Source organism: Caloenas nicobarica, chromosome 3, assembly GCF_036013445.1.
Source record: "Caloenas nicobarica isolate bCalNic1 chromosome 3, bCalNic1.hap1, whole genome shotgun sequence".
In the NCBI taxonomy this organism is placed as follows: Eukaryota; Metazoa; Chordata; class Aves; order Columbiformes; family Columbidae; genus Caloenas; species Caloenas nicobarica.
This window is the reverse complement of record NC_088247.1, coordinates 21,649,736-21,664,361: the sequence shown is the minus strand read 5'-3', so window position 1 is coordinate 21,664,361 and position 14,626 is coordinate 21,649,736. Positions and strand designations below refer to the sequence as shown.

Sequence of the window (14,626 nt, the reverse complement as noted above, 5' to 3'; positions counted from 1 at the left end):
GAGGGAGGCAACATTCCTGAAACCCAGCTTTAGACGAGGCAGGTCGATCTGGCTCAATTCCTTCTTTTGTTACTGGAGAGGAAGTGCCCCTAGAAGGCAGTTCTGACCAGTAACATACCTGAAGTGATCTAAAGCCCACCCCTGCTCCCCAATAATATGCTCTTCCTCACGCATCGGATAAACAAGCAAGCCAGCTTAAGGACAGTCAGTTAATACAAGGAGCTATGAATATGAAGAGGGCCATTGCAAACACCTCTGACACTCAGATTCACCTGTGACATTCCTGGAATTCTTCACATCATTTTAGAGAAGAGATGAATTTAACTGTTATCTCTGAGGATCTTCCCATATGCATCTTTTATTTCCTCATGTTCTGCCCCACTTCACGTGGAGAGCCTTTCCCTACTTATCTGTAACCATCACCACTCTTCGCGACAGACTTTAAGTCTCAAATGGAGAATGAAAACAAGGGTCCCGCAGACATCAGAAGAATGGGACAGAAATACAGGCACTTCCCAGGCAACTGTTAGCCTTTCCTTCCACAAAACTGGGAAGCTGCTCCACCATTTCCAACCCCTGTCCCACTCCAAACACCAAGCTAAGACAGAAGAAACCGAACCTAGTGCTGCACATGCCATACGGTTTAACAGAAGCCTTGACTTAATGTTTTTACCATAATACTGCACAAGACATCTGAGTGCACCTGGAAGGATCTAAATACATATATAATACTGCCAATTTACAGCTATTCTTTCTTTCTTGTCTTGATGATGCACATCATAAAAATATTGTTCTAAAGCTCCTAAAAGCTAAGTGCCTGGTATCCTTAGAACTACAATACCCTACAAAAAGCATGCAAGAATTTCAGCTTTTTCAAAAAAGTAATTTCATAATAGTATTTAAATAACCTCTTGGGTATGACTCTTAAAAAGCTGGAAAACTTGGCAGGGCTATCTGAACTCCAACTATTCCTCCTCACCCCTTTGCTTCTCTTCTCATGGAGAAAGGAATGCCCTCAAGTGATGCAATTACCTAGAGACACACCAGGTGTTTTCAAAGAGACTCAAAGCCATTTGCAGCTTGACTATGCATGGAAAATCTTGAAATAAGTGCCTGCACCAAATAACACTACAACACTACAATATATTTCTGAAATGCCCTAATGGTCTAAGACTAGATTCAAATTCAAGCGCTTCTGTCAAGTGCCAAAACCACTTTTGTGAACACCCTATCTCACAGAATTGGAGAATAGACACTGCAGACTCAAATGACCCGCCTGCCAGCCCCAGTAGTTCGTATCAGCCTAACACACAAGAAAGGAATACCACCGTCATGAAAAAAATCTTACTAGATTACTCCAATTCTCTTTCTTTACTTCAAAAGGAGAACATAAGACAGATTTACTCCTAAGTTGCAGGCTACTGAGAGGTATTTACATACAATTCTGTAAGGCAGTGCTGTTCTCTCTCCCCCACCAAGCTTCAAGGACACAATGCCATGGCACTGGAAATACGTATCTGCTAGAATGTATAGGTACAAACTGCAGGTAGTCGTGACCAGCATTCAGCCCACAGAGCTTAAACAAGCACTGTCTCAACCACGTTTCCAGCTGCTGCACACCTTGAATACAAGGCGCTCTTCACTTCTATAATAATAATTGTTCAAGTAAGAGCTACAGAACTGAAAGTCTCACTTTTTCCATCTCAGTTTCCATACATTGAACTAGTTTAAATTGCAACTATCCAAGCATTATTCCAAATAATTTAAATTGTTCCTGCACAAGTAATTATGTTTGTTCAAGGACGGTTATCACTGGGGCCACTGGTTTTTATAATTAATCAGCTGGATTCACCAAGGCACTATATGACTGATCAAGTAAGGTTAAAAGTTCTATTTTAGTAAAAACATATTCTTCAATTTATGTATATTATTTACATGTCTTGAAGGTCTACTTCTGAATCTGTGAGAAGGTATTTTTAATTTCTGAAGATAAAGTATTTGTAATTGATAAAAGCCAAAATTTGGCAAGTAACTCTATCCATACTTTCTCTCACAGAAGACCATACAAGAAATAGTAAAAATGGTTTCAGTCAACTACATAGCTTGAATTTATTTCTATTTAAAGGAAAACTGCCCTAACTGTTCCCTGGAATGTAATACTCAAATAATACCTTTAGCATAGATTTCTACAGAATAACTTGGTGGAAAAAAAAAAATCATTTAATAGGTGAAAATAAATAAATACAAACCTGTCAGGACAGCCAGACTGGCACACATCATCCCTATTCATAGGGCAGTTTAAAAAAAAGACAAATAAATACTTATGTATTGCTTACTGTCCTTCTTCCACACTGGAACAGGCTGCCCAGAGAGGTTGTGGAGTCTCCTTCTCCGGAGACATTCAAAACCTGCCTGGGCACATTCCTGTGCAATCTGCTGTAGGTGAACCTGCTTTAGCAGGGAGAATGGACTAGATGATCTCCAGAGGTCCCTTCCAACCTCAACCATTCTGTCAAGGAAGGAAGCATTTTATCAAACCTCATTCTTACTCTGTTCAACATCATGTTAACTGATATCCTAGGCTGTGCTCTTTACTTAATATATACAGATACCCGTTTCCAAATAGCTTAAGATGGTACCGAGACCCAGCAAGACATGATGCGCTTCTGTACTTCAATAGAAAGCCCTGCACAGACACAATCTGTGATAGGAGAAATTATTACTAGGATTAGCGGCGGGGAGGGAAACAACCAAACAAATCACAGTGAGGGTAACAGAACTTACAACAGGAGCCCAGAGAGGAAAAAAAAGCCAACCTCACTTGGCCATGCTTTGAGTATGTGTTTAGACCACGCAATCCTGGAGGTCCTTTCCATGCTAAATTGTTCTATAATGTTGGGCAAATTGACATTAATTGATGTTTAGCAGCAAAGATTAACTCAAATCCAAAATTCAAGTTGCAGTCATGGATCAAAAGTTCAGGGTGTAGTGAAATTACTCCCAAGTAGCACCTACTTTGCTAAGAAGTACCAGCTTGAATTCTGTAGTCAAGTTTGGACAATGTGCATTTTCAACAGAATAGACAGAAACAGATTAAAAAAAAGGGGGCTACAGAATATAGTGTGGTTTGGCCTCACTAAGGAGATATGCGAGATGAAGATGAGGAACTGTAAAATTGCTACAGACTATGTTGGTCCCCAAGTCTGGATTCTGACAAGGTGGCAATCTAGCCTAAGAAACTCAAATCATGAAACATCTTAGATTTCATGAAAACATTTTCCTCCTCAGAGTATTTAATGCCCAGTTCCTTCAAATTAATGTACCTATTTTAGTCCTGAACTTTAATAAGCATATTTCCAAAAGCAGTTGATTTCAATCCATTTCTAGCAAAACAACTCCAAAGGAGTTCAATAGCAACTTCCTTCAAGACTAAGGGAAAAAAACCCTCATATTTTTACTTCAAGAAGCAATAAAAATACCTCTCCTTGCTTTCTGGAGAAAAGATATATAGATATGTGTCCTGGTTTTGTTAAAAAACAAGTTTCTCTTTTAGTGAATTTCCCTGTCAGCTAAAGCCTTCTAAATAACTGCAGTTTTCCTGAAAGCTAGATACATGTTTTGGTAGACATAGCAATGGAATGCAAGGTCATTGATAAGGATGGATGCACATCCCATGAGAGCAGTGAACTGAAACAGGTGACCAAAAAAACGACCAAGTAAAGTATTCCATCCCGTTCACGCGATATGGATACATATATGGACACATATAATTTGGATCCAAAGAGCAAAAGCCTTAATGCTATTCACAAAGACAATGATCATATGTCATACTTGCCAAACAATATTCATCAAAGCAACCTACAAGATATAATTATGTAGAAACTGTGAAAATAGCTATCAAAATTAAATTAGAATTCCTTTCATTTGCCAACTATATTATTAAAGACACATGAAAGAGGGAAGAAAATATTTTTTCAAAGGTACTTATGACAACTTTTATGCTGGAGGCTTACTGAACACTCTTCCAGACAAGCATAGTCTTTTGTATCCATCATGGCCAGATTATGTGGAAAAAGAAGCCCAAATAATATCAGTGACAGATGAACACAAAAAGAAAAAAGGCATAAAGGAAACAGTAGGTCAAGATAAGCTTAAACATAATTCTTCACTGCCTGATAACTCTCTTGAAGTTTATTTCACAAATTTAGAAAACACAGGTGTATGTGTACAGCAAGTCCCAGCTTGTCAGTAAATTCCCTCTAAATCAGATTAGTTACTGTATCATTTACTGGACTAGCAACAAAACACTGAATGTTCTCTTTTCTCATTATGAACACATTATACTGGAACTTATAGTTAAAATGCTATCCCTGAGAATTATTTCTTGGTGGAGAAATCAAGTAGAAATTTGTTTGGACAAAGTTACTCATAATATCACACCAGTCTGTAAGCATCTGCCACAGGTATTACTTTTTTCAGTCTCAAGCTACTATCTTTCTCACCTGTTCCAAAGAAACACACACAGTCATATATGGTGTTAGAGAATTACTATAAAACTGCCATTAATCATGTATTTGGCGTAAATGCATTATATAACTGTGTGGCAGATGCACTCAACTTCCCCCCGCCCCCAGGCAAACCAGGAGCAGTTTGGTCCAGGCTCCAAAGGAGGTAAAGGCCTGAGTTGCAGCCAGGCCAAGAACTCCTGTTAGGAAACCCACAAGGAATCAGAACAGCAACTGAACACTGACAAGTTGTGGGTGCGGGGAGTCTCATGCAGACCTTTCCCACTGAATGCAACCTGAATACAAGTCAACCACTTTATGACAGCCTGGGTGAGTCTACTTTGAGCTGTCTCTGCTGGCTGTATGGTGATGGTTTTACTACTCACAGGTCAGTGGATGAGCCCAATTTAAGTTTCATATTAATGATTTAGCTGAAGTAAATGCATACTAAATATAGTGTATCATCTAGAAGTATAAAGTTGTATGATTTTTAATATACTCTCTGCTTCATGTTACTTAGTAAGCTGGATTTGCTGAAATCTTAAGCTGTGAAGTTCTGCTCATATTTACCAAAAGCAACTACAAACTACACTCAACACTTGCAAGATAAGGCCAAATATTCACTTTGTTGAGAAGAAAAGGATTTATTCAGACAAAACAGCACCAGCAAGGCTATGGACTATAAACAATGTCTACAGCTGAACAAAACAAAGGCACATGTGAGATCAGTGAAAGGATCCAATGAGAAGCAAGAAGATCCCAGAATGAAATATTGCTCTTGGACTGAATCATGGTATGGATGGTCTGTAGAGATATAAAAGTCTTTGGTTTTCTGTACTCAGGTTGGACCTTTACACAGGTATCCAGCTTGAGCCAGCCCTCCTGCTATGCTACTCCGTTAATTTTTTTTTCCTTAGAATTTCGTTTCCTGAAAGTCTGCTCTGCATATGGTTATCAGGCCTCATCTGAAAGTTTGCCACTGGAGTTCTAAAATACAGACTCCAGAGAGAATGGTTATCAGGGAGGGAACACCTGAAAGTTGGCTTTTGTGAATGAGTACAGGCCGCCAGAGAGAAGACGCCTGAAAGTTGGCTCTGTGAACGGATATCAGGTTCCTGGACAGAAGGTAAGCAGCATTTGGCTTGGCGTGTCTCCTCCATGCAGTAAATAATAGAGCAAACCTGCCATCGAACTGTTAAGTCGTACTTCTCTTTGAGAAATCTAAACATTGTTCTGCAATAAGCAGAACCCTAAATTACTCCCTCACAACAGACTGCCATAAACAGTCCTAATCCAACAGCCAGTCAACAGAAAGTCTTCACTCACTTTCAGGAAATGTTCCAACACACCTGTTGCATTTGCAATTTCTAGGTATCACTTTCATCTTTAAATAGTACTTGACAGGTTTTCTGTTTGGTTGGGCTTTTTAAAAGTTTTTTTGTTTTTAAAGATATACAACATACAATGGGATCTATCTACTTAAAATAAGCAACTCACCAAGCAGTGACAAAAAGACAGTCTCCACAAGGGTCTCATACCTGTCTAACTAAACAAAACACGTGGGTACATTTGTATATTCTAGTATATGCTGATGATACTGTCTACCACAAACACTTGCAGTCTGAATGGAAATTAAGTCAATCTTTGCCTTCCCACCTGCTATTAACTCATGCAGAATCACTTTTTTTTTTTTTAAACTTACACGGTGTGACTGATATCATTCAGCTGATTATTCCCATCCTCAAGCGCAGGACTAAAGGGTTCACATCGTTTCCATCCATCTTCTGTTTTAACCCATCTCCATCCAGGGGATCTCCAGTCTTGGCCCAAAAATGGCATGGTTTCTCTAAAAGCAGCAAGAAGATTGTGTATTATTTAATTATCAAGAAAAGTTGCAAAACTTCTTGTCATTATTTCAGTTCTCTTTAATCTTAAAAGAAAAATTATCTCGAGGAAATAAAGTTCTCTGCAGAGCACCCTTTTAAGATACAGATTCAGTGGTTTCTTAAGTACATTTTTGATTCTGTAACCTCATTCCTCTTGCCTTTCGGCATTTATTTGATCAAGGTAGGTTTCCTAGTTCTTTGCAGAACACAGAAAAGAATCATGTTAGCCCAGGAACAAGATGATACCAAAACCAGAAAAATTGTATCCTGTGTAATCTGCTCCACCACAATCAAACAGATTACTAATTTTGAGACCTGACTAATACATCATTTTGACGGGCCACAATATCAGTGTTGCTCCTTTTATTTTTATTAAGGCTTGTAAATACTGAGTTTGTGCTACAATGTACAGTGATGTCTCAGTAAAGGAATTTTCATTTTCCCAAATTGTTTTTAGTTGTTGTTGAGGGTCACCTCCCACATTAGGCTATTACCTGGATACCAGAAAAAGTCAATTGTGAAAAGTCTCCCAAAATCCTTACAAACTGATGGAACTCATCACAGGTACACCATTCAAGCAGTGTTCTGCTACCCCTTTTCAAAACTGAGATTAACTTCTGACACAATAAGTAAGAATTTTCTACACCTTGAAGGCTCTGACCTTGCCAGATTTTGCCCTCTTCTTCCCCTTCATCATGCATACATATTTGCTCCTTATTTTAACTAGGGATTTCATATGCAAGCTATACAAGCAAAACAACATTATAATACTTGAAACATGTTAATATATAATGCTAACAGCTTTGCTCCTAACAAGAATGCATTTTCTAATATTTTTTCAACTTGGCAAAAAAAAAGTTAGGTCACATCAGTCAAACATCACTATGGATTTATTTATCCATTTGCATGCTCGACCAACATCTGCCCAATATACTAGTTATAACAGGAGAAGGTAGACACGCAAAAAATGCCTGAAAAATACAAGTTGAGCGAGCCAGTGGTTTTTTTTTGTTTGTTTGGTTGGGTTGGTTTTTTTTTTCATTTGTTTGTTTTTAAGTAAAAAACTGCACACCACACAAAACAAAGTGCATTGTCTAGCCCTCAGCATTGACTGAAGTTCCCTTCCTACTCATAACTCAGGCCTCTTCTGCATCTAACAGGAATCTTTTCCAAAATTTACCACATACTTTCCTCCAGCCACCACAAACTCTATTCTTCTCTATCTGCTTTTCCAATCTTTTTACTTCCTAGGAGTAATATGAAGCACAACATACTTTTTTCCCCCCAAGTTGTTCAGAACTCCTCTCATTTTGACTGAAATTAGGGCCCCTTGTCTTTATGATACAACTGTTTAAATAGCTGGTGCTCATGAGTGCATTTCAGAATAACATAGGTTAACGTATTTTTACTCATGCAAAGATACACAGAATTTACCTGAAAATTTGTTGAATCACTGAAAGAGACTCAGAAAACAGCAAGTCAAAAACATCATCTTAGACAAACACAAAAGTTTTTGAATCATACCTAGAGATACAGAGGTCACAACCTATTCCTAGTCAGCAGCTCTGACACAACAATAAAACACTATTGTAGGTGCCTAACTCAAAAATTAACATCTAGAGAGAATTCGGAACCCTCAAGATCACTGTGGGCTGACTGAGATAACTTAAAAAAATATATATATTCAAGAGTACTTATATTGATAAAGAATTGTTGGGAAAAGGAAGTGAAAAAAATGAGACCGCATACTTGCAGAAAGGCAGGAATGTGTATTATTAGAAATTAACAAGTTAAAAAAAAAAACCCAAACAGACAAAAAGTGTAAGGAAAAAAACCTTCCTGAAAACAACAAGAGAAAGCACGTAGTATCTTGTTCAAGTGGATGGAAGCAGCTGAAGTCCAAAGCTAACCATGATTTACAGAATAGGATGCTTAGTATACTTTATCAATTCTTAAACTTTGAAGAAAAAAAAAAAACACCACACCAAAACACAACAACCCTGTGGTTTCAAAATATCAGGCCACCAGTATAAGTGCTATGTATAACTTCCTCCTAGGAAGCTGTTCTTGTGTTTAAAATTACATGCTTCAATAGTTATATGCTCTGAAGCAGAGTACTTTCCAGACCTCTAACCTGAAAAGTGATGGTCTTTCATTGCAAGGTTTCAACACAGAATAAATCTTCAGTCATCTTCCTTAAAAAAAAAGTTACACTAAGTGTTTTCAAGATAATAACAATGGTATCCAGAACAACACACACATTGAAGATACTGATATCTGCTCCAGAAATCCTGGAAAACCATACTCGAGACAAAAACTCCACAGAGACATGAATGATTTCTGTGTATGTATGACTTACTCAGCACATTATCTTTCCACGAGAAAAAAAAAAGCTATTAGAAAAATTACAGATTACTTTAACTTCTTCAGAATTGCTTAAACATTTGTGGAAGTTTACTAAAAGTCTGTGACACTGGTAGACACTGATCTATTTTTTTTTTCTCCCCAAAGAATCAGATATTCCTAAGACACAGTTTTACTATTGCACCAGCTAAGAGTGCATCCATCAGTAGCAATTCCACAAAATGACCTTTATTCATGCTCAAAAATTGTAGCTCATTTAGTCAGAAGTGTAGAAGCACTCTTTTAGTAACAGCACATATGTGACTTAGAAAAAAAATTCCACTGCTTCTCAATTCCTGTAGGACTGAAGTACAGATTTGACTATTGTTTAGAAGTGACCAAATTTTAAGAAGCTGCAGTATATCATAAACATCTCTCCTATGCATCTCTCTCATATGAGAAGCGTTCATGGAGTACAACTGCCAGGACAAGTCCAACGATCCATGCTTCTGCTCTGCCTCCACTCAGACTTTGCTTCCCAGTACAGTATTGCACTAAAGCATCCCTGTGGTTTCCAGACCAGAGCTTGCTTTCAAGAGTTCCAGCATACTTCATGTGGTGTACCTTCAGTAACAGCAAGCAGCTGCTTACTTGTCAAAACTTTCACCACAACAAAAGATGAGCTCCCTAGACTTGGATTTTGGGGGAAATACAGTGCTACAGACTCCTTTAAAGCTTAGAAGAACTGAGAAAGCAATGTGGTCATTAGCTAACGCAAGGGTTTCAGACAAGACATTTGGGGCAGAGTCTGGTTGGAGGCCTGTATCTAGTGGAGTGCCTCAAGGGTCAGTTCTGGGACCAATACTATTCAATATATTCATCAATGACTTGGATGAGGGAATTGAGTGTACTATCAGCAAGTTTGCTGATGACACCAAGCTGGGAGGAGTGGCTGACACGCCAGAAGGCTGTGCTGCCATCCAGCGAGATCTGGACAGGCTGGAGAGTTGGGCGGGGAAAAAAATTAATGAAATATAACAAGGGAAAATGTAGAGTCTTGCATCTGGGCAAGAACAACCCCAGGTTCCAGTACAGGTTGGGGAATGACCTATTAGAGAGCAGTGTAGGGGAAAGGGACCTGGGGGTCCTGGTGGACAGCAGGATGACCATGAGCCAGCACTGTGCCCTTGTGGCCAAGAAGGCCAATGGCATCCTGGGGTGGATTAGAAGGGGGGTGGTTAGTAGGTCGAGAGAGGTTCTCCTTCGCCTCTACTCTGCCCTGGTGAGACCTCATCTGGAATATTGTGTCCAGTTCTGGGCCCCTCAGTTCAAGAAGGATAGGGAACTGCTGGAGAGAGTCCAGCGCAGGGCCACAAAGATGATTAAGGGAGTGGAGCATCTCCCTTACGAGGAAAGGCTGAGGGAGCTGGGTCTCTTTAGCTTGGAGAAGAGGAGACTGAGGGGTGACCTCATTAATGTTTATAAATATATGAAGGGTGAGTGTCACGAGGATGGAGCCAGGCTCTTCTCGGTGACAACCAACAGTAAGACAAGGGGTAATGGGTTCAAGCTGGAACACAAGAGGTTCCACTTAAATGTGAGAAGAAACTTCTTCTCAGTGAGGGTGACGGAACACTGGAACAGGCTGCCCAGGGGGGTTGTGGATTCTCCTTCTCTGGAGACATTCAAAACCCGCCTGGACGCCTTCCTGTGTAACCTCACCTAGGTGTTCCTGCCCTGGCAGGCGGATTGGACTAGATGATCTTTCGAGGTCCCTTCCAATCCCTAACATTCTGTGATTCTGTGAAGACATTGACGGTATTTAACTCTTTCCTAAAAAGAAATAAGAACAATAGTTCTTCACTTTGTATTATACACCTTTTATTCAGGAGAGGGGAAAAACAACTGAGGAAACAAGAACTACCAGAAAGCAGCACATAGGAGGAGGGTTGTGTATACCGGCTTTGTACAGCTTGAGATTACAGTAACTGCTCTAGCCGTCCTTGTCCTTGTAAGGGAGTTCTGCTTTCCACATGGCAGATAACTCGCCACATGAGCAAACATGACTACAAAGCCATTCAGAATTGCACCAAGTCACTCTATTGCCCTGCCACTGTACTGGAGATTTCTTCTGCCTATATGTACCTATACCCAAAACCACATCATTATGACCCAAACCATCATTGTCATTCAGCAGCAAGACTGTTGACACGATGGAACAGGCAAGGTTCTCCCATCTCCTAACAATACAACAGCACATCCATTTCCTCCTTTAGTACACCAACAAAATCTCTTCAGCAGCTCAACTTTCAGAAGAACCTGCTCCCTTATATGACGACTTCTGGACTACCTCTTCTAGGAGCTGGCCCAGCCAACCTCTGACTCAGAGGTCAGAGTCCACTTACAGACTTCACCCCACCCCATGTTTTTCCATATCAAAGGACTGTCTCAAATCAAGTCTGAAACTTCCGCGAGGCCATGATTCATCAACTCCTCAGCTTTGGTCTTGCCCACCCTACACCGCAGTTTTAGAGCACCCAGGCCACGCAGTTCTCAGCCCCCAACAGGCACCAACGCTCCTCCCCTCCCACAGAACTTCATACCCCTTCCCCCGCCCCTGCAGCCCCAGCCCTCGCTTCTCCCGGCTCTGCCACTCGTGCCGCCCGTGGATACCCCAACGCCCCGCTCCTCCAGCCAGGCTGCGGACACCTCCCCGCCCGCCCCTCATCCCAGCCCCTCTGCCCACCCTGCCCCGAACCACTCCAGCTCCACACGCCCCTCAGACCCCGTCCCAACAGCTGCAGCCACACCTGCCCACACACAGCCACAAACCCCCGGGCCTCCCATATACAGTCCCAACACCCGTTCGCCCCTCACCTGCAGCCCCGGCCCCTCACCGCCCCACAGCTGGCCCCCTCACCTGCAGCCCCGGCCCCTCACCGCCCCACAGCCGGCCCCCTCACCTGCAGCCCCGGCCCCTCACCGCCCCACAGCCGGCCCCCCTCACCTGCAGCCCCGGCCCCTCACCGCCCCACAGCCGGCCCCCCTCACCTGCAGCCCCGGCCCCTCACCGCCCCACAGCCGGCCCCCCTCACCTGCAGCCCCGGCCCCTCACCGCCCCACAGCCGGCCCCCCTCACCTCACAGCAGCGCCAGCCCCACACCCCCCGCGCACTCGGCTCGGGCCGCGGGGCTATTGCCGGAAGTAACATGGAGCTGCGCTCGCCACGCCCCCCAGCCCCGCTGATTGGCCGCCGGCCGCGGCCCTTGTTGCTACCCGGCGGCGCCCGTCGCCATTGGCGGAGGGGGGAGGTGGCGTCACCGGCAGACGCGGTCCGGGTGCGTCACGTGAAGGGGGAGCGCACGTGTCAATGTTTTGGTCGGGGCGCGGGGATCGTGTGCGGTGTGTCCGTGTGTCCCTGTGCGGTGTGTCCGTGTGTCCGATTCGGAGCAGAAGTGTCTGTCTCAGAGGCACCCCACTTCCCGCAGGTTGTGTGCGAACGGGCTGCTGGGGGAAGCTGCCGGCTCAGGGCAGCTGCGGGGAGAGCAGGAGGGAGGTGGGTTGTTGAGAGGAGGGTGTTCCCACCGCCTTACTCTACACACCTGAAATTGTTGGTCAGCCGGCCTTCCAAAGTCCATGGGCTGGCCACAGGGCAACTCAGAGCCAGTAGATTCAGAGCCCCCATTAATTAGCAAGCAGGGATAGGATCTTAATTTAGTTACCCAAAAATAGGTGGTGTCACTGACAACCGTATCATCTGTGGGATATACATGAATAGCAGGCACATCCCAGGGAGTCACAATATGAAAGCTTTGACTTACCCGCCAGCTGTGGAGGATAACTCATCCGCTATTGACACCGCCTCTGTGACTAGGACAACACGTTAGGTGTGCCAAACTGCACGGGATGGGGAAAAAGCACCTGGCTGCAGAATTCAGTTCGTCTAATGTTTACTTTTGCCTCATCTTATGCAAAGAGTATCTCCTCCTGGGATCTTCAAAGAGGGAATGGGAGGAAGATGTGCCAGGGGAGGTTTAGGTTGGATATTAGGAAAAGGTTCTTCACGCAGAGGGTGCTGGAGCACTAGAACAGGCTCCCCAGGGAGGTGTCCCGGCCCCAAGCCTGACAGTGTTCAAGAAGAGACTGGACAACGCCCTCAGACACATGGTGTGACCTGTGGGGTTGTCATATGCAGGGACAGGAGTTGGACTCGATGATCCTTGTGTGTCCCTTCCAGCTCAGGAGATTCTGTGATTCTGTGAGTTCAGTTGCCTGGGGGTCAGTCAGTATCTTGGCCAGCTGTAGTCTTTGGTACATCCCCCTGAGGCAGGGCACATTTTCTTTTGGTGGCTTAGAGATATTATATGAGGCTTGGAGCTACACTAGTTTTCTTGTAAAAGAAAGATTTGGGGGAAATGAGAAAAAAGTCTGTAGGAAACCAAGATCATCTAATCCAAAAGTGATTCAGTTGAGGAAATATGATGTAGTACTCCTGTGTTTCCCTGAGGACGAGGCAGCACTAAAACACTGAAAGATTGTTAAGCTGGAGTGAGCTTCTTGCAGAAGTGCAGCCTTGTGGGAAAGACCCACATAGGCCAGTTTGTGAAGGACCGTATCCTGTGAACGGGACTCCACGCTGTAGCAGGGGAACAGTGTGAGGAGGACAGAGTGGCAGAGACAAAGCATTAGGAGCTCACGCCAACCCCTGTTTCCCATCCTCCTGTGGCACTTGTGGAGGGGAGAAGGAGGCGGAAGAGTCAGGAATGAAAGAGTGGAGTTAAGTCTGGGAAGAAGTGGGGTTTAGAGGGAAAACGTTATTCAATTTGTTTTGTTTCTCACTATCCTACTCTATTTTCAATTCACAATAAATTGATCTTCCCCAAATTGAGTCTGTTTTACCGATGGTGGTGATTGATGAGTGATCTCCCTGTCCTTATCTTGAGCCATGAGCTTTCTCATTTTATTTTCCCCTGTGTCCTACTGAGGAGGGGGAGGAGAGCGGCTGGGTGGGCACCTAGTGGCAGCCGAGGTCAACCCACCACAGCTCCCTTAGTTATCAAGCCCACCTGGCGGATGGTACCCTGGGTGAACACCTCGCTCCTTAGGGAGGCTACAATACAGGAGGAGGAAGTGATGTGATGTGTTTCTTGTACTTTTTTATGGTCTACATTCTAGAAAGGCACGGACAAGTGGAATTTCCCAGCTTGGGCAGTCACATGCAAGTCAAAAATGACTTGTGCTGCAAATTGAATAAAGCCATTAATATCTGAGATACATGAGTGATGGGGTTTTCTGTGACAACTCTCCTGAATATTCAGTGCCATTCATATCCAGCTACTATAGTATTTTACCTGCTGGCTTCAGCGTATTTATATTAATTATACATCAGAGGGAGCTGCAACAATGTGCATTTTTTTAATTACAGAGACGCTTATTGTAAGGTTTTGTGTATATATGGTTTAATTCCAAATGTATCAAAATGTTGTGCTAAGCTGACAAGCTTAGCAAATCAAGTAAACAATCAAGTAAAGCATTGATTGTCATTGCAAGTGTAAATTTAGCTCTCTGTACTCTGTAACAGAAGTCTTTTTACTATTTAGTATGATCGTCTGCCTTTTTTTTTTTTTTTTAAACTAAAGCTGACAAATTTTCAAACAAACAAATGTTGAGATCTTTCCCATGGAAATAATTGTTATCCTGAACATCCAAGTTCCTACCTATTAAAAATTCGTCTGGACGATTCAGGTTCTAAGACCGAGAAATTTAAATTTATTTTAAAATATTTTCATGTGTAGTTCATGTGTATGTTAAAAATGTACAAAAGAAAATAATGTTATTCATTTGGGGGAGATATGAAACATAAAAATAACATAATAGAATATGAAACTTTTA

General features: G+C 42.6%; 1 protein-coding gene across 6 annotated transcripts in view; it reads right to left on the bottom strand.

Annotated features, from left to right (window-relative positions):
* The window catches only part of FBXO25 (F-box protein 25), a 35,549-nt gene extending 23,596 nt beyond the window's left edge, over window positions 1-11,953 (bottom strand). For all 6 annotated transcript variants that reach the window (XR_010605987.1, XR_010605989.1, XR_010605988.1 and 3 more), the window contains exons 1-2: window positions 11,874-11,953; window positions 6,208-6,351 (exon numbers count right to left, since the gene is read on the bottom strand). Coding sequence is in view for 3 of the 6 variants with exons in the window: in XM_065632126.1 (XP_065488198.1) it covers window positions 6,208-6,344 (137 nt within the window). In the remaining 3 variants the exon portion in view is untranslated. The remainder of the gene's footprint in view (window positions 1-6,207; window positions 6,352-11,873) is intronic.
* Window positions 11,954-14,626: the final 2,673 nt, after the last annotated feature.